The 20639-nt window shown below is 35.9% G+C and overlaps 1 protein-coding gene across 1 annotated transcript in view; it reads left to right on the forward strand.

Annotated features, from left to right (window-relative positions):
* Window positions 1-20639, forward strand: part of AKAP6 (A-kinase anchoring protein 6) — a 488735-nt gene that overhangs the window by 146621 nt on the left and 321475 nt on the right. Inside the window, exon 4 of the mRNA XM_044665065.1 lies at window positions 20481-20603. Coding sequence (XP_044521000.1) covers window positions 20481-20603 — 123 coding nt within the window. The remainder of the gene's footprint in view (window positions 1-20480; window positions 20604-20639) is intronic.

The following is a 20639-nucleotide window of genomic DNA, read 5'->3' on the forward strand; positions in this document are numbered from 1 at the left end:
TATTCAATTTTAGGAAACTTTGCGGCCACCTTGAACTAGATATTTGATCTAAGTCTTGGCCATGCACCTTACTTGGCTTTATTGAGTGTTTAATCACAAAAGAGTTCATAAGATGTTATCTGGTACTTGTTTGTGAAGGTGACCTGTACTTGTAAGGCTAGAAAGCTAGATGAAGGAGATGTCATTTTTGTTTAGGGTTAAGCTAAAGGATTTTTGCCTCACAATTTCTAGAAAAAAGATGAAATGTATAGTAAAATGGAAAGTAAGTGAAAAGAAAAAGAAGAAAAATGGTATCTGTGGTTAGTTAGGTACATGTGGTGCTCATGGGCTGGAACTTCCTCATGGTCTTTGGGTTAATACATACTTGGGACTAACCTAAGTAATATTTTTCTCCTAGGTTCATATGTCCACCTCTAGGGAAATCTATCTATCTATCTATCTATCTATCTATCTATCTATCTTTCTTTCTTTCTTTCTCTCTTTCTTTCTTTCTTTCTCTCTTTCTTTCTTTCTTTTTCTTTCTCCCTTTTCCTTCCTTCCTTCCTTCCTTCCTTCCTTCCAGAAGGTGACTGAGGCCAGATTTGAACTCAAGATTTCCTGTTTCCAGACCTGACTCTAACTGGATGACCATCTAACTGCCCCTCAAAATAAAATTAGGTCTGGCTCAAATATAGATTTTTCCCCCAAAGTGAGTAACAGGGTTCCCACAAAGTTACTGAATATACAGTATGGGTAGTGAGTATAAGACATCCTTTGTTTACATCTCAGCTGAAAGTGCATGAGATGCAAAGGACTCCTAGGTTCCTATGAAAATAAAATGGAACAAAAAGCACTCAGCCTGTTAGACTTTTCCTAGAAGGCAGTAACACTTTTTAAGGTTGCTGAACAAACTTTCCCCATTCACCTTTAACCTGAAGTATCAGAGTTTTATGACAATAGTAGATCATAGGTTTGAATGGTCTCCTGTGTTGCGGATCCAGTTCTCCATCTTTTGAGGTTAAATAGATGATCTTTATCTCCAAGGAATGCCAAAGAGATACTCTTCTCTCTCTAGACCTGGTACTTCAACATTTAAAATTAAGAATTTTAAAATTTGAATCTTGCATTCATAATAATACCAATCAGTTAGCCCAAAGGCTGAGAAAATAAAATCTTGAGAATTCTGGTCTGGCTTAGAAAAGGAAAGAGTCAGGAATTCTGTATGTAGGAACTTAACTCTTAAGCATATCATGTGCTTCTTAAAATTGCCATTCTCTGTTTCTGGGAAGAATGAAGGAATCTGTCTTTCCTCTCCCTGCCACTGTCCAGCCTGTGAGTCTAAGAGGGAGAGAACATGCAAAAAAAAAAAAAAAAGACTTTTATAGATCATGTTGGAATAGAGTGGCTCTTCTGACTAGAGTCTATTTCTCTCTAATACCAAGTCACCAATCATCTAGTCATTGGATCAGTGCTAGCTAATCTCTATAGAAGTCCAACTCATTCCTCTTCTGCTTCAGTTTTGTTTTCCCTCCTTAAAGGGGTCATTTTCTTGGTAATGGTTAGAATCCAGGAAGATAAATTTAGAAACTCTATTAACTGCCAATTGACATATAAAAAGACCAAGAACAAGTCCTTAATTTTTTCCTGGTCAGGTATAGCATTTTTTTTCCTTTTACAGATTAAAAATTGGCCATAGTTTTTCTATGTATTTGGAACCATTAAAGCTGCAAATGGGATTCTAATCTCTTTTAATGACCTTCACATTCTACAACAATTTCCATCTACTTATTTGCATCAATTTTCCAGTTATTTAAAATTTAGTGTTGATTTATAAGGAGAACTTGCTAATCAGGAAAATATTCAGGGTTACTATAAACATATGGCTGTAATAAAATGTTCAAATCTCCATTTCAATGTAAAGTAGCCAGCCCTCTTCATTGTAACCCTAGACAATCTTGCCTACAGAATATGATTAATTAGCCATAGGGTGGGGGGGTGGGATAACCTTCAATGGAAGGTAAAGGAGAATTGGAGGAAAAAGAGAGGACGTGGCTGAGAGGTAAGGGAAGAGCTAGAGAGGGGCAGAAGCTAAGATGACGGAGAGAGATAAATATTTCTTTAAAAAGAAATGGGCAGGGCAGGAAAAGGCAAATGAGAAAAAATAAGAATATGAGGAATAGAACGAAGTAAAAGGTCAGAGAAGAAAAGTACACATAAGGAAATTTTTTTTAAAAGGGGAGGGAAGAATGGGACATTAGGTGGTAAAGAATATATGTATTGACTGGGACAGAATCCATATAATTTGTTTTATTTATTTATTTGTTTGTTTTAATTTTTATACCCTTACATTTAGCCTTAGTCTCAATTCTAAGACAGAAGGGCAAGGGCTAGGAAATTGGGGTCAAGGGATTTGCCCGGGGTCATACAGCTAGGAAATGTCTGAGGCCAGATTTGAACCCAGATTTTAGACAGAAACCATTAAGTGGACAGGAGGATCAGCTGTTATTATTTCAGTCAACTTAATCAACAAACATTTATTTAGTGCCTACTGAATGCCAGGAACTATTTTAGGCTCTGGAGAGAGAAAGACTAAAGTGAAATAATCTCTGCTGTCAAGGAGCTAGCATTTTACTGGAAGAGACAGCATATATGTATGTCTATGTATATGCGGAATATACAGGCATAAATATATAAAATTTATTGTATGTATACAGATATGTCTATAGATGTAGAACATGTTATACCTTTCTGTATACATATACATACGTATATATATATATATGTGTGTGTGTATTCTCATTTATATTTGTATCACTCTCTATAGGATGATATAGATATTTACAAAATAAGTATAAATTTAGGAGAGGGAGAGGCACTAGTAGCTATAGGAGTCAAGGTGGGCTTTATTCTTTTTTCTTTTCTCTTCTTTTTTTGTTACCATTTTTAATATATAACAAAGACATAATATATATACTTTGTTGTAAACATATAGTACATTATAATAAATATGCATTTTCTTTTATTTAGAAGGAAGCATTTAAACCAGTGATTCCCAAAGTGGACACTACTGCCCTCTGGTGGGTGCTGCAGTGATCCAGTAAGGCAGTGATGGCCACAAGGTGCTTTTATCTTTCCTATTAATTGCTATTAAAATTAAAAAAAAATTAATTTCCAGGGGTGCTAAGTAATATTTTTTTTCTGGAAAGGGGGTGGTAGGCCAAAAAAGTTTGGGAACCACTGATTTAAAATGAAGCAAAGCAGGAATTCTAAAAGGCAGAGGTGAAGAATAGGAGGGAAAGCATTATTAGCACTGGGGATAGCTATTGGGAGCCATGCACTCAGGGGGAAATGTAAGGTGGATCCCAAGTGATATAGGCCTGAGACAAACCAGATCTGAGGCTTCGAAGGCCAGGAGGAAATGGTACAGGGAAAAGCGAGAGATTATGGTCTCAATATAAAATGAATCTTAAGAGAGCCAGGGCAGAAACAGTTGCTGAAGGCCAGGAAAACTGTATAGCAAAAAAGAGTATTTGATGGTGATTTGAATTATGACTTTGTTACCTACTGTCTACATGAGCTGTAGATAGTTACTTAATATTTCTGAGTTTCAGTTTTCACATCTATAAAATAAGGATATGTGGTTAAATTATCTGTTTAATAGTGATTACTGGTCATACTATGAAGAAGTCTTGAATTCAAATCCTGCCTCAGACTGGGCAAATCACTGAACCTTTGAAATGCCTCATTGTCTTCAACTGTGAAATAAAAGTGTTGAACTCGGGTCTCTCTAAGGTTCCTTTCAGCTTCAAATCTACAATCCTATAACTATTCCCAACTTTATGTCTTATAATCTAAAACAATAATTAGTTTCTATGAGGTAGACTATTTTTCTGCCTGTTTTCTGCTGAATTTTCTTTTTTTTTTTTTTTGGTCATGGATTATTAACCTTAGATCTTTGATAGAGGCAATGGTGGTTTAAGAATTAAAGTGGACAGAGGCTTCCCTTAGGTATGACAAAGTTTGGAAACTAGGTAAGATTTTGTAAAATGGAGTCTTCCCAAAGCACCCCAAGAATAATACAGTGAGCTAGCTTTTATATAGTGCTTTAAGGTTTGAGAAGCATTTTTCAAATATTTCTCTTATTTGATCCTCAAAACAAACTTGGGAGGTAAATGCTATTTTTATCCCCATTTAACAGTTGAAGAAACTGTGGCACACAGCTAAGTTAAGCTACTTGCTCAGGGCCACGTACCTGTTAAGTATCTAAGGCTAGATATGAATTCAGATCTTCTTGACTCTAGGTCTTGTGAGCCACCTGGCTGGCAAATCAGAGGAGAATTAATAGGTAAAGTGATATACTGCAAAGAAAATTGAGTTCCTCTATATTGTTAGATGTGTTCCTCTTGAGGTCAAGACTTCTAGTGTGAACTAATGGCAAAATAACTTTGATTAGCTTATTTGCAAGGGTAAAATAAAAAAAATCTGACAAATTTAAAGAGCAATACACATGAAGGAGCTACTAAGGTAAGGCATTGTTTTAGTTTCTAAGGATACAGAGACAAAAATGAGAGTTGGCATTATACAATCATTGCAGTTAGAGCCTTCTTAGGGACACAAGCATAGGCATGGGTCATCTGGTCCTCACTCTGCTGTTGCCTTGGGCTCTTAAGGCACGTTTTAAAAAATCTTCTACTGTAGAATTCCTAGTTCCATTTCTTTCTCCACTCTTTTACTGACTTTATTATCCTTGTACTCTACTGACTTTCCCTTACATTTTTCTTCTTTTTCCTTAGGAATGATATACTGTAACACCTGAAATTCTTAAGAGGCAGTATTTCTTAATTTTAAATTAATTTATTAGTTGACTAGTCAAGACATCTTAGTCTGGTCAGTTGTTTCTTTCTTTCTACCATCCAAAAAGAAAAAAAGAGAGATATTCCCTCCTCTGTATTAGGTTTCTCTCTCTCTCTCTCTCTCTCTCTCTCTCTCTCTCTCTCTCTCTCTCTCTCTCNCTGACTTTCTGAACAAAGATTAATAGAATATTTTATCTTTTCTGAATCGTAGATTCCTCATTTGTCAAATGTTTCCTCTAACACAAGTGTTTTGTGATGTTCAAATGAAATGAGTCATGCAAAATTATTGTTAAACCTTAAAACATGATAAATATAATAGTTATGAGAATAGTGAAATTTAAGGCAATTTCATATTCAAGTAGAGTTCAGCAGCTTCCTCTAGATGAAAAATAAAAAAATAAAATTTAAAAAGACATTCTATGGCTGAATGATTTTAAATGTTTTATTTTATCCTCTTTCTCAGCACTAACCAAACACAATGGTGAATATTAAAATTTCGATATATTTATGTAACTCTGTAAAACAATTGCTGATATCTATATCTATATCTATCTATCTATATATATCTATATGTATATATATATATATATATGGAGGTTGAAGAAAGGAACAAAGAAGCTACTCCCATTGAGATACAGACATAAATTCTTGAAAATAAGAATGAAAGCCTGCAGGGGGAAGGAAATAAAGTTAGCCTGAACCCTCCCTAAAATGGAGGCCTGGGAAGGACTCACCATTGGGAGAAGGGAATTGGCAGAGCTGAGGGAAGTTCTAAGCTAAGAAAGCAGCCAGATAATGTTGTTCAGGTTTAGGAGAGTCAGAAGCACTGGAGGAATTAACCCCGATTCCCCCTTAATGCTTAACTCATAACTACATCCCACTATTCTAGTCAAAACTGAAAGATCATACAGTTCCAATTCCTTCACTTCCTTTCCTTGTCTCTGTCCACTTGACAATCTCATGCCCTATATGATCTGATTATTTTATTGGGAGCTTTTCATTTCCTGAAGCCATGCCATTCAGACTAAAAGGTAATGATAATATCTAGCCCTAGAACTTTAATGCTTGAGCCTATGCGATAACAGAGTATTTCTGCTGTCTTCTTAAATCATTTTTTCTCTTTGTCCTCTTTAATCCCTGTATACCATCTCTTCCCTCTTCAAGGAATGAATGAAAAAAATGAATAAATAGATTTTAAAAAATTTTTAAGTGCTTACTATGTATCAGACACTACATGCTATTAGGTTACACATTTTAAAAGCAACTGGAAAAGCTTACATTCCAGAATGGGAAGGCATATAGGGGAGTGTTGGTTATGGAGGGATGCTTTGGGTGGGAAATAACAGGGATGATGAGTGGAATTGATAATCAATTGACTGATACATCATCATTTCCAAGAATGGTAGTGATAATATGATTGTTATTTCCAGAGCTATATGTGGAAAGCATTGGTCAGGGTAGAAGGGTAGACAGATAGTGTGGCATGAAGATTTCTAGGGAATAATAGGGTCTGCATTGCATTAGAAATCATGAAGTCTCATCAATGAGAAGCCCTGTGTTTCAAAGGGCAGAGGTGAAGTACCAGGTCTGAAGTAAAAGCTAGAGTTGCCAGAGCTCAAAAAATGGTAAGAAAATTATTAGAGTTTTTTTTTAGTGAATTCCATCAGTTATTTAAAAGAAAGGACAAATTCCTATAGTGCTGCGGAAGATATGGGTAGGACTAAAAATGATGAATTCATACCAATTAGAAGCTCAGGGTGCCAGGGTCAAGTAGAAGATGAGGAGTCAGTGAAAGAGACAGAGAAGAAACAGTGGAGAGATAACAGGAAAACCAGAAAAGTATATTAAGTCTGAAAACGAGAAACTCCAACTTATTCATCATAGATTTCACCACAATGTACATTCACTCTACTTAAGCAGCTAAGCAAAATAGTATAAAGGGTGATTGTGACCATTAGTATATACAACCTTGAATTTGTCAGTTTTCCTTTTTTTTAAGTAAGAACATGTGTGTGTGTGTGTGTGTGTGTGTGTGCTTTATATATTAGTATTAATCTTATCCAATGTTTTTCATTTGAGATGTATTGCCACATAAAGTTGTCTTCACTTATGAGTTATAGTGACTGTGTGTGTTGTTCTTTGAATTCTGATTTTCTCATTCCACATCACTTCAAAGAAGTGATGCATATTTCTTTGAATTTTTCATTCTTCATGTTAGTTATTCCTTAAAGCTAATGAATATTTTTTGGCAGAGGAGTTAATAGATGTGATTATAGGATCATGGACTGTAGTATCATAGATCATAGATTTAGAGCTGGAAGGAATCTTTAAGGCTGTCTTGTTCAACTCCCTCATTTTAAAAGACAAAGAGGGAGAGACTGAAGGTGAATTAGAAAAAGGCTAACTGCTGTAGCAGAGTTCTAGAAGATATAAGAGTCAATGAGAGCTGTGTTGCGTATAAAGAGATCAACCTCAGTCAGTACTAGGTATGTCTTTTATTCTATGGTTAAAGATGAGGAAGACAAGGAAAGGATGATGATCCTGAGGAAGTTTTGATAATGAAGAAGATCTCAAAATTTCATGTTGGAAGGCCTTAGTCTTTTCTTATGAAGAAGAAGACTAGGTTATCTACTCTAAATGTGGGATGTTAGACTGTAGTTGAGGGGAAGGTAAGAGAAAAGATTTGGAATATTTGTTGTGGAATATGGTATGAAGAATCAACAGAGGAAGAATAGGAGAAATGTTAAGTAGAAGTAAGGGCCCAGGGGAGAATTATTCTTCATGAATGTTTAGTGAGTGAAATCAACTCTATTTTGATATTATTCCATGAAATAAAGCATTTGGTATTCTTCTGCTATCTTTCTAATAAGATAAAGGTGAACTAGATTATAGTACAGTTCAATGTATTTTGGGCTGTTTGAATGATTAAATCCAGGGATGATTGGTGGAATTGTTAATCAATTGACTGATACATCATTTGATATCAAAGTCATTGATATCAAAGTGATGAGTGGCCCCCGTTGTATCACTTGAAGAATCTCTGCTTAGAACCCTGGGCTAGCTGCCACTTTTTATTCATGGAATAAGGATGCATCTCAATTTTCCATATGGCACAATTCTGGAAGAGGTATCTCATTTGTTAAAAGGCAGTGTCAGATTACAGAAAAAGACTTTGATGTAGAACAATGATTTGACTCTAATAAGATCATATTTAGTAGAAATAAATATAATTCTTAAACTTGGTTCAAAAACCATCTGTCCAAGTACATGAGGAAGGCTTAGCTAGATAACACTTCTAACATTAAATCTCTGGAAAATTTAGTGGACTACAAAATCTACTAAACCAGAACAGTCTCTGTTCATGGATATGTTGATTCAGAATGAAGGAGGTGCTAGTTTCTCCGTACCTATGCTGGTCAGCCTATACTTGGAATTTTCTTTTCAATTCTGAATACCACATTTGAGGAAGGGCATTGAAAAATAGGAGTGCATCCAGAAAAAGTGACCCGTATGGTGAGGGGACTAAATTTCTTTTCAGGTAAGTGTTAAACTGGTATGGAGAGACAGTATTCCATCAAGAGGTGAGAGAGAGAGCTGGTTTGAGATCAAGGAACCCCTGGATTTGAATTCCACCTCTGACACATACTGGCTGTATGCCCTGGGCAAGCCACTTAATTTTTTAATGATTCTGGCAACTCTCTAGGACTTTAAGTTGCAGAGAACAGTGCCAACTTTCATTAGTGAAGGTAATATCCTCATCAAGGAAATTTCTCATCTAGGGTAATTTCCTCTGACATTTCTTTATGCAATTTAAATGATAAGTCCATTCCCTATTCTTGTGTTGTGGATTTGTTCTTTTCTAATGCTAAGATACTGTGGTTCTGCTTAGCTTTCCTGGCCCATGAATAGAGGCAAGGAATGATGGATTCAGCCATAAGGATTCATAGGCCTGAGATGTCAGAAAGTGTGAGGAGTTTTAGAAATTCTAAGGGAGTAGAAACAATGATGCAGAGTATCTAGGTCTGGACTTTGGAGGTAAGCAGAGGGGAAATGAATTATTGACTTGAAAGAATGGAGTTATATTAAATGGATCAAATGTATTAAGAAGAGAAGAGAGTATATTTAGTGTAAGTGGGAGAGTTAGAAGGATCAAAATGTTATTGAATAATAGTTCTTAGAGAGAATGCAGTTTCAAGAGATGTCAAAGTCTACAATTTATCCATCTTGTTATTAGGCTTAAGTGAAGTGGAGGAGGTCACGAGAGTAGAAGGAATTGACAGACATGCAGTCATATTGTTATAAGGGTTACTAATGTCAATGCTGAAATTCTCAAAATTTTATAGTGGGCAGGCAGAAGATGGAATGGAATGGAAAACTCTGAACCAGGTAGGGCATGTGACCTGGTGGTCAATAGATGACAACCACATCTAGGTGGCACAATGACTAGAGCACAATATTTGGATTTAGGAAGATCTAAATTTGAATCCTACTTCAGTTATTCAGCTGTATGAAAACTGACAAGATTCTTTTTTTTTTTTTTTAAACCCTTGCCTTCCGTCTTGGAGTCAATACTGTGTATTGGCTCCAAGGCAGAAGAGTGGTAAGGGCTAGGCAATGGGAGTCGAGTGACTTGCCCAGGGTCACACAGCTGGGAAGTGTCTGAAGCCAGATTTGAACCTAGGACCTCCCAATCTCTAGGCCTGGCTCTCAATCCACTGAGCTACCCAGCTGCCCCCTCGACAAGATTCTTAACCTGTTTGTGTCTCAGTTTTTTCATCTGTAAAGTGGCAACAATAATAGTGTACACGTCAAAGGTAATTCATTTGAGGATCAAATAAATTAGCATATATATGCATATATATGTATATATATATAGTAAAGCACTTTACAAATCTTGAAGCACTCTATAAATGTCTTCCTTATCTTCATCATTATTATCATCACTAATTTTTCTATCTCTTCTACTAGTTTACAATCTTCTTGGGTGTTCACAGAATCATAGAAATACACACATCTTAGAGATCATTTCATCTGACCTTTTTATTTTGTGTATGTGGAAACTGATATTCAGAGAGAAAGATTTAATCACTTGCCCAAGGTCACCCAATTCTTAGACATGGAAAGTAGGTCTTAGAACCAGATTTTTGACTGGTTGTCTAGTGCTCATTTTACTCTACTGTTTCTCATTGAACAAAAAGAATAAATGAAGTTTTGAAACATTAAAGTATTGTCCTGTGGATTATTTTCAATTCAGTTCAATCAATATTTATTGAGTGATTACTATGTGTAGAACTCTTTGGGAATACCAGGTTGATAAATTTTCAGTTGCTGCCCTCAAGAAATGTAAAATTCTCTCTTTAGAGTTTATATGGCCTCTGCCTCTTGAAAAGCAGCTGATGTGACTAAAAATGGTATTTTCCTCTATGGAGTGTGTTTTGCTTAAATGCTTTTTTCTTTGTCACAAAGGTAGAGAATGAGTATGATGTAAAAAATACACATTAATAAATGACATGGCCATCTTTCCTCTTTATTCCTGAGAAGCAAGGTGCTATAAGGATAGAATGTTGTAGACTTTGTCAGATGTGTTTACTATATTTGATTGGTTTTGTTTAATTTGCCCCCCCCTTACAAATGAGGGCTCAGTCTTGAGGGGAAAAGAGAGAATAATGGGTTTTTCCCTTTTTTTTAAAAAGTAGAAGATCATGATATAATAACAAAAGTCATACAGAAAATATTTTTTGAAAATCTTATAACCATTTTCTCACTTAAATTTCTTTGGCCTGTTTTGTTCTTTTAGGAAGGTAGGCTTTTATATATTTAGATAAGAACAAATATGCAAACAAAATTATGAAAAAAAGCAAGCAGTCTGAGATGCCTGCTGTAATTTCCAAAGAAAATAAAGACAGATCCTTGTGGGATTAAACAAAGAGTTTTCTTAATTCCATTCCTGGATGAGAGAACCCTTTTGAGTATCCTCATTTCAGCACATAGCTCCCTTTTTGAGCTTGATCTTGGTAAATTTGAAATAAAATGTACAATGCTCAATGCTTGCTACAAAACTGCCCATCCATTTTTAAGTACATAGGCTCATCACAAATTCCTTTAAAGAATAGAGCTCTGCCTGATTAAAAAAAGATGGTTTAAAAGAATAAAAATGAAAAAGCCTATCAGATCACCATCTGAAAGCTTAGGTTAACTATATTTTAACTGTCAGGACTGTAATATTAGGAGAAAATACTAATACTTAGTGACATCGCTCTCAAGAGAGCTTGTCTTGACATGAGGACTTCTCCCCCATATTTCAGTTTTCAGTGTAAATATAATGATATAGTGCTAAAACAAAAGAAAACAAAAATGCATAGAGGAAAATGAGAAATATCATATCCATTTATTTTTTCAGAGATTAAAAATAAAAAAAAAACCTCCATCTACAGTTAATATTGTCCATTCGTCAACTGTGAGTGGTCACCATGTTGAATTTATATAGGTCTTGCAAGGCCCTTTTTGCTATGGATCTTTCCATAATGCGGTATTCTTCTCTCCCCACCACTCATTCCTAGTAACTCATTACACATTTCCTTCTTTCCTTTTTGTTACTGTTCAGTCATGACTGACTCTTCATGACCCCACCAGACCAAAACATGCCAGGTGCTTCTATCCTCCACTATCTCCCTCAGTCTATCCTTAGTCCTATTTAAATAATTTGATCTTTTCATCAAAGGTATAGACATTCAGGATGTTGGAATTGGAAGTTAAAGGATTATTGATTCAGAGTTAGAAGAGACCTTCAAGGCTCTGTGTTTGAACTCCCTTTATTTCATAGATAAGGAAATTGAATGGCAGAGAAGTGAAAAAATTTCTAAGGTTAAAGTTGGCCAGTGTAAGACACTCCTTGGTATTTTATACATAAGAGATTATATTATTAAATCTCTTTCTGAATGTCAGTTTTCTCATTTGAAAAATAAAGATGTTGGATTAGATGATCTGGATTTTCAGTTAAAAGACCTAAAATGAAATCTTTGCTTTGCCATTGAGTGATTTTGAATAACTGGTCAGCTAAGTAATAGATAGAGCACCAAGACTGAAGCCAGAAGACTCATCTTCCAGAGTGCAAATCTGGCCTCAGACACTTACGAGCTGATTGACCCTGGGCAAGTCACTTAATCTTGTTTGCCTCAGTTTCCTCATCTGTAAAATGACCTGGAGAAGGAATTGCCATACCTCTCCAGTATCTTCCAAGAAAACGCTAAATGGGGTCATGGAGAGTGGGACATAACTGAACAACCACAATGAGTTGGAACAAGTCCCTTAAAGTCTTTAAGCCTCAGTTTCTTCATTTATAAATAAGTGGGTTGGACTACTTAATAATGATAATGACAATAATACTAATAATAGCTAGCATTTATATACCACTTTTTACATGTTAACCTTTTTGCACATCAATAAAAGCAATTAGGTGCTATTATTACCATTTTATAGATAAGGAAATAGAACTTCAGAAGGATTAAATAAATTACCCAGAGTCACTAAGAGAGTATCTATCCGAGGTTAAGATTTGAACTCTGATCTTCCAACTCCATGTCCAGCATTCCATCCACCATGTAATTCAGCTGCTTGGTCTCTCACTTCTTGGTGTATCCTGGGATCTCTAAGTTCTCCTCCAAGTCTGTGATTCCTTGAATATTCATAGACCATATAGAGCACTACTCTCTCTCTTTTTAAAAAGATATTCAAAATATAGTGTGTGTGTGTGTGTGTGTGTGTGTGTGTGTGTGTGTGTGTGTGTGTGTAAGAGAGAAAGATATTCAGAGACAGAGACTGACTAGCCTAGAAGTTTTGTGTGTGTGTGTTTTCCCACCTGACCTCGCAGTAGGAGCTATACACAGGCAGGAGAATAAAAGAAATGAGCATTCTTTATTTCTTTTGTCAGGAGGCTATTTTCAAGGCTCCTGAATGTGATTACACCACAGACATTGTCTACATTTTTAATCTTTGCATGAACAAGTTAAGCAACAAAGCTCTTAGTGACCTTTTCACAAGCTGGTGTACCTTTGTGTGCACAAAGTATTGATGTTTTTCTTTTTCTTTTCTTTTTTTAACCCTTACCTGCTATATTAAAACCAGTAGTAAGTATTGGTTCCAGGCAGAAGAGCAGTAAGAGCTAGGCATCTGGGGTTAAGTGACTTGCCCAGGGTCACATAGCTAGGAAGTATATCTCAGGCTCAGGACATCCCATCTCAAAGTCTGGTTCTCTATATACTGACATTTTTCTTTTTCTTTTTAAAAAATCCTTGTCTTCTGTCTTAGAATCAGTACTGTGTATTGGTTCCAAGGCAGAAGAGCACTAAGGGCTAAGCAATGGGGGTTAAGTGGCTTGCCCAGGATCACACAGCTAGGAAGTATCTGAGGGATTTGAACCCAGGACCTCCCATCTCTAGTCCTGGATCTCTAACCACTGAGCAACCCAACTGTCCCCTGAAATTTTTCAATGTGCTTCCTTCAAAGAGTTTGATACTTTACAAGGCTTAAAAATAAAATGCAATATTTTCATTTCTTGTCCATGACTGCTTCCATAATCCCTTATTAAGAGCCTACTATGTGGAAGGCATTGCTCTAAGAGCTGAAAATATAAAGACAAAACCAAAATAACAGACTCAAACCCAATCTCTGCTCCCAAGAAAGCTATATTCCAGTGGGTAGTGATCTATGGGTAGAGATGAGGGCATAGGGTGAATTCCAAACACACATTTCCCCCTGAGAACATAGTCAACTTCTAAATTGCAGGAATTTGGGGATAAAAGAAATGGATAAAACTAGCTGCAATGACAAAAAGCCAATTTTGGGGGCAGTCCTCTATTGGCATAAGAGTGTACATTCAAAACAAATGCATTCAAGTCCCCATAGTTCAAATCAACTGCACGCCAAAGTTCAATTTTGATCTTCATGGTGTCTTCACCAAACAGGTTCATTATCTGGATTCTGGGGAGATGGCAAAATCCTTATTCTGAAATTACTCTCAAAAGAATTTAAACTTTACATTATAGATTATAAAACATACATTTCCTCATGTGTGTTTGGAATTCAGGGAGGTACCATTTAAAAGTATCTTACAAACTTTCTGTGGACATGTGGGGAACTTTGAGACTACATTTGCTGTGATCCAATGGGTTTTCCGGTTTCTGACATGATAACGTCAGACAATGGGAACCAACGTAGAGCGCAGCTTAAATTCGGAGGGCAGGCTGGAGATGGCCTCTTTTTGGCTATGTAGCGAGGATGGGCACTGGCAGTATCTTTGAAGAGCTTTTATCAGGCTCGTGGTCTAATTATATACTTTATCAACATGGCCATGGAAATTAAAATATTATTTTCTCTCATGATATCAGCCTTTATCATTTTTAATCATTACACTCAGGAGAAAGGCTGGATTTATAGAATCCGCCCATGGGAATTAGGGAGATCATCCTCACCTGCTTGCCATTTGAAAATGGAATGGATATTGCTCATTGGTGAAGATCAGATATAATTTTGTACCACTCTTTCTCTGTTCTGGTGATTAAAATTTCTTCCTTTTTTTAAACCCTTACTTTCTATGAGTTGATTCTAAGGCAGAAGAGCAGAAAGGTAGGCAGTCACACACCTAGGAAGTATCTGATTATCAGATTTGAACCCAGGACCTCCCATGTCCAGACCTGGCTCTCTTTCCACTAGAGCACCTATCTGTCCTCCAGAACTTCTAATTGATTCTTAGTTTGCCTCTAGCAAACAGAATGGATGCAAATTTTAGGCCATGTAGCAAATAATATTTTTGAGGTGTTTCTGGGGATTTAGAGTCATGCTATAGATAATATTTTTGATTAATCTCAGAAAGTCGTTAGAGTGCTTTTTAATAGACTTGGAATAGCAGTATTGTTTTAAAAAAAAAAGAGGAATGCGTAAACGTGTGAGGGTGAACATTTAAGGACTGCATTGTTTCTATGTCTTTATTCCTGGCACATACAAAATTGCATGTAACATGCAATTAAAATATGTGTTTGGGTGAATTGTTGTATTGTTAATGTGGAAGGGAAAAATATGGGAGAAGGATAAGGGAAGTTGTAAGGAAAAAAAGGAGAGAACAGACATGAAGGGACAATAAGAAAGATAAGGTTAGAAAATTCATTTGTTCATGATGGCCATTAAATAATAATAGCTGACATTTATATAGTGTTTTGGAGGTTGTAAAGCACTTTACATTCATTACCTCCTTTAGGCCTCACAGCAACCCTATGAAATAAGTACATCATTATTGTCACTAATTTGTAAATGAGGAAATTAAAGTTCAGAGAGGTTCTAACTTGCCATGCTCGCAACTAGTGAGTGTTAGAGGTGGCATTTGAAACCAGATTACTGGACTTGAAGGGCACAAGATCTGAATTCAAATCTTGCCTCATACACTTGCTAGGATTAAAGCACCAAACAGTTCACTTAACCTTTCTCTCAGCCTCAGTTTTCTCATGGATAAAATCATGATAATAACAGTGCCTACTTCATAGGCTTGTTACAGGGATCAAATGAGATAACACATGAAAAGCATATTGCAGATCTTAAACTTTATATGTATGCATATATACATATATACTATAACAAACATATCATATATAATAACTATATTAAAATATTAGCTTTATAATAACATAAATATAAGTGTTAGCTACCTAATATAATAACAATATTTCTACTATGCTATTGAATATGTACAGAGCACCCTTTGTTCCGATCTGGAACAGGGTTGGGAATATAACACTTTTAAATGTGCAATACCACATAATGGGATGGATATATATTTTTATAAATGAATTGATGTATAAATGCATATTTATTTATCAATATATGCATTCACATACACATACTTGGGAGCCAGCATTCCATTTTTATGGATATCAAAAAATACTACTTTGTAAAATGGAATATAATAATCACAAAATGAGTATGATATAATAGGGAGAGACATTTCAGGGGAAGCTATATATGGAGTGGAGAATGCCATTGTAGGAAACCTTACTCTTCTACCTTCTAGGTTCATTTCTTCATTATTCTTCACTCACTCACTCCACATTCCAGCCCGTGGACTACTTGCTATTTATTCTCTGTGCTTAGTATTTCATCTCCCACTTTCATAATTATACAGAAACTTCTTCTGGGTCTAGAATCTACTTATTCCCTCCTCTCCACCTGCTCTGAGAACTTCTGGCTTGCTTCAAGTCTCGGGTCGTGTGGCCCCTCCTCTTTAGGTCCTTTCCTGATACCTTTGAATACTCTCTCCATTTAAATTGTCATGAAGATAATATCTGTTTATACGGTATATTCCACCAATAAATTGTGAGCTGCTTGACAGAAGGGATTCTATCTCATTTTTGATTTTATATTCCTAGTATCTAGAACAGTTCCTTGCATATAATAAATGTTTAAATACTTGCATTAGAGTATAATAAATTTAGAATTTCTAGGTAAATACATATAAATGCATTTCTAGTCTATTCTTACTTTGCCTCCAAATATACATTTGTATGCATATATATGTGTGTATCTATATCTATATCTATCTCCTTCAATAGAAATCTTCATTTCAGCTTCTAAGAATATAACTTTATGAGGCCTTTGTAATAAGCAACATGCAGATATGTCTGCTTTTTCAATGATAAAATGAAGTGCCTAAATAAATGATCTTTTAGGTCTCTTCAAGTTGTAAATCACACACATATGTAAATACAAGCCCACATATTCATGCATATCCATTTTAACCATATTGCTCATTACACATTTAAGCATGAAAGGTCACATGCTCAGTGGGAATTACACACAATCTTGCTGTCTCACTTTGTGAATAATAGAGATAAAGACATATGTGTATATGCCTATGCGTGTGTTTATGTATCAAATTAGATAATATTTGTAAAACTCAAAGTGCAATGCTTGGCGCACACAGTAGGCACACTGTAAATGCTTATTTCTGTTCTTTTCCCCTACTTCCCCTTCCCTCCTTTCCCTTTATGTGTATATATAAAAATGAATAACAGTGGTAAAATCAGGATGGTACCAACCATGGCCAGATGAAGGGGTTATAGAAATGGAGAGATAATACAGAATATTGAGAACTTGATCCTCCTTTTATTCTAAGTCATGAAAGAAACACCTTCATATTTTTACCAAAGATTAAGACTAGATTATTAAGATTTTCTGCTTTGTTTAAACTTATGTATGATTTCATTATTGAGATTTTTGGAGAATAGAATATTTGATTTCTTATGTTCCCATTGCAAGTGATCAAATTCCTTTTGAGCAATGTTCTCACCCCTCCCAATAAAAGTAGGGAAAAGGTATGATATAAAAGTTTGTGGGAAAATTATTCAATTCAGATGCAATACTGAGAAGAGAGTTGAAGGGGCCATTGTCCCTTACTCTCTCCACATACCGTGCCCCCTTTATCCCTACTGCAATTGGAAAGTGAGCAATCTAAATCTTATAGGTCAAGCTAATTTTTTAATCATTGACCAATTATAAATGAGAGTAAGCTTTTCATACATTGCCTTATCAGATATTTGGCTAAAGACTAGCAACATCTTCAGCCACAATCTGGTTTTGAAAACTGAAATATTGAATTTGGTGGAATAGTGATTTGGCGAGGAGCACACATTTTAGCAACAACAAACATTGTGTCTGCTGGGTGGATTGTGTACATTCATACAGATTTAATCCTCATGGATCTTAAATTGAAGCTACCATTAATCATTTGTTTTCCTAAGTTCAACCGTTTACTTTAAAAATGATTTGCATATTTGATCAAATTCCTTTCTTCCTAATAGCTTATTTTGTTCATGGATATAACTATCCAAATCCAAACTCTAATAAATTTCAGTTTTACTTAAACTTCAGGAGAAGAAATTTGGCAAGTTATCATCCCTACATTTTTACCCTTAAAAACCATCAGTATGTGAACCCTGATGATGGACAAATGTTCTCCACTGGATTTTATGGTTAGACAGAATTTATACTTGTCATAATAGAGGAATAGACTTTGATTCCCTCTTTTTAAATCTTATTATGACAAGTCTTTGCCTAGATGTATATCTGTAAGGGCCAGTCATCTATATCTTTATGGGATAGGAGAAATATAAAATCTGATATAAACTTGCAAAATTCTTGACTGCTAAGAGGATTGGTAGGAAAAGATTCTGGGGGTACAATTTGGAACAGGTGTCTGCCATACTTAAATAAGCTCAGTTTTACTGAGCTTACCTATGCATCTGTGAACTTGAAATAAGTAGGGATTTTGAAGGAAGGGAGAAGAGAAAGTGACAAATGATTATGGAAATGCAGGAAATGATAAAGAAAAAGAGAAAGACCATGATCGTGGCTTCTTCATGAACTTGTATGAGTTTAGATCTAGTAATAATAAAAAGGAATTTAAGCAACCAAAAAAAAAAAAGGCAGTTTGGTTGCAAAGCAGAAAATACATACTAGGGGGCAGCTGGGTGGCTCAGTGGATTGAGAGCCAGGTCCAGCGATGGGAGGTCCTGGTTTCAAATTTGACCTCAGACACTTCCTAGTTATGTGACCCCGGGCAAGTCATTTGACCCCTATTGCTTAGCCCTTACCAAGCTTCTGCCTTAGAAAGACAGAAATTAAGAGTTAAAAAAAAATACATTCTGACCAGGAGAATGTTTTAGTGGAGAAGGGAAACAAGTTTCCTATGGAACTGTCAAAGCTTTTTTACCTCACTCTATTAAAAACTTCACTTAGAGTAGGGGCTTTTGATGTGTGTGTGTGTGTGTGTGTGTGTGTGTGTGTGTGTGTGTGTGTGTGTGTGTGTGACAAATCCCTTTGTCAATCTAGTGAAGCCCATGGACTCCTTAAAATACATAAAATAAAACACCCAGAATTGCAAAGAAAACAAAGTGTACTGAAGTAGTTACAAAAACATACTAAAAAGCAAGTTCTTGAACCCCCAAGTTAAGAACTTCAGACATAGAAGAAACACAAAGAGGAGATGAATGAAAATGCAGTCTCTCTTCTAGTTTCAACTTTTTGTGCAAAAGTAGGACTTGGGGTATTATAGAGAGGGAGTTATTAAATTGGAGTCCATAGGCTCCAAGGAGTCTATGGAGAGATTTCATGGAATCCATGAAATTGGTTGGGGGGGAAATGGTTTTATTTATTTCCACTTAAATCCAATTGAAATTTAGCATGTCCTTTAATTATTTTAAATTTAGCTTTGACTTTATTTTTTAAGTGCTCTCTAAAGGGTTAAAAATAGGTTTCAAAGTCTACCAGAGGGTCCTACCATACAACAAAGGGTAAGATCCTCTGCTTTAGACTAGTTCATAGTGACTTAATCAGCCTAGTTACATTTCCATTGGCTTCCATTTCGAGTTAAGTTTCTTCTAAGATAATTGTGACTTTCCTGAGCAGTTTTGTAGCAGTGAGCCAAATGGAAACTGGTGTTGTTCATTCATTTGAGGCAAAGCAAATAAGGTGCTGCGAATCTAAGAATGCCATCAAGGGCCAACAGAGAGAACAATACAGCCATATAAAACAAGGCAAGGAGATGACTTTTCATCTAAACTTTTGATTCCCATAGTCTCAAACAAAGATTTCTTCAATCAGGGATGCTCTTTTGTTTGTGTGTGTGTGCATGCGTGCGTGCGTGTGTGCATGTGTGTGTGTGTTTAATCAATTCTTAGGATCATATTTGAAAAATGGAATAGATTAAATTGGGAAAATAACATTGGAAACCATCCATCCAAATGTCTAAGCCTGCCTGTATGGTTTTTAGCCTCCAGGTGGTGCTGTTTACCTAGGTATGGAAAGCAGGGCCCTTGTCATCCATCTCTCAGTCAGGTTCAGGTTGGGCTTTTCGGTTTTTCAAATTATTTTCAGTTTCTGCAGATGTGTTCTTTTGAATGGTTCCAATAAATTTTTATAGCCACTATTTGAAAAATAGTAGGATTATTGTGATTTGTGCTTTCCAGCCAAGAACATTTCTTTATGACCAGGACACCTCTGGAGAGTTAGATCTTCACATTAGCTCCTCAGTCTCTCCTCTTCTAGCCTCATCCCTCCTTCTAAACACCAGCACTTACCCACAAATACTGGACTATCAGAAAGGCTTCTCCAAGTATTATTTAAACAGCTTGCTGATTTTTGACTAAATTTCTGGCTCTGTGTAATCAATCTTCCATTTCATTTAAACCTAAAGAGAATGCCGAGTCTTTCCTGGGTATACATCTAGTCCCTAAATATAAGTTCCTACAAGACCTTATGAGATTTATTTTTGAGACGAATAAAAGATCGCAATCTCTAAATGTCTTTTACAATTAAAAAAAAAAAAAAGGTCAACTCACAAACCAATGCAACGGGAATCCCATGGACAGCGTTTGTAGGAATAAATGCAAATTGGTCATTCGTAGTTTCAGTTCATTTTGATGGGTTTTGTGGGGCGGGCAGAATCAAAATTATGTGCTATAGGAAAGAGGAGCACCAGAGCAGAAGTACCTAGAGTACTTATTTCCATAATTGGTGTTCTCAAGAATTTTCGTTCAAAATTGACTTTTTGCTAACCAGTGTGCTTTTCTTGCCTTTTTTTTCCTCCCCCTTTTATCTTACCAGGCATTTGTAAGCAAGCTCGATGAATTCATTCAGTGGCTAAATGAAGCCATGGAAACAACAGAAAACTGGACTCCTCCTAAAGCAGAGACGGATGGCCTTAAACTCTACCTGGAGACACACTTGGTAGGACAAGATTATACTACCGTTGCTATCAGTAAT

The sequence above is a fragment of the Gracilinanus agilis genome, chromosome 2 (assembly GCF_016433145.1).
Source record: "Gracilinanus agilis isolate LMUSP501 chromosome 2, AgileGrace, whole genome shotgun sequence".
NCBI classification, from domain to species: Eukaryota; Metazoa; Chordata; class Mammalia; order Didelphimorphia; family Didelphidae; genus Gracilinanus; species Gracilinanus agilis.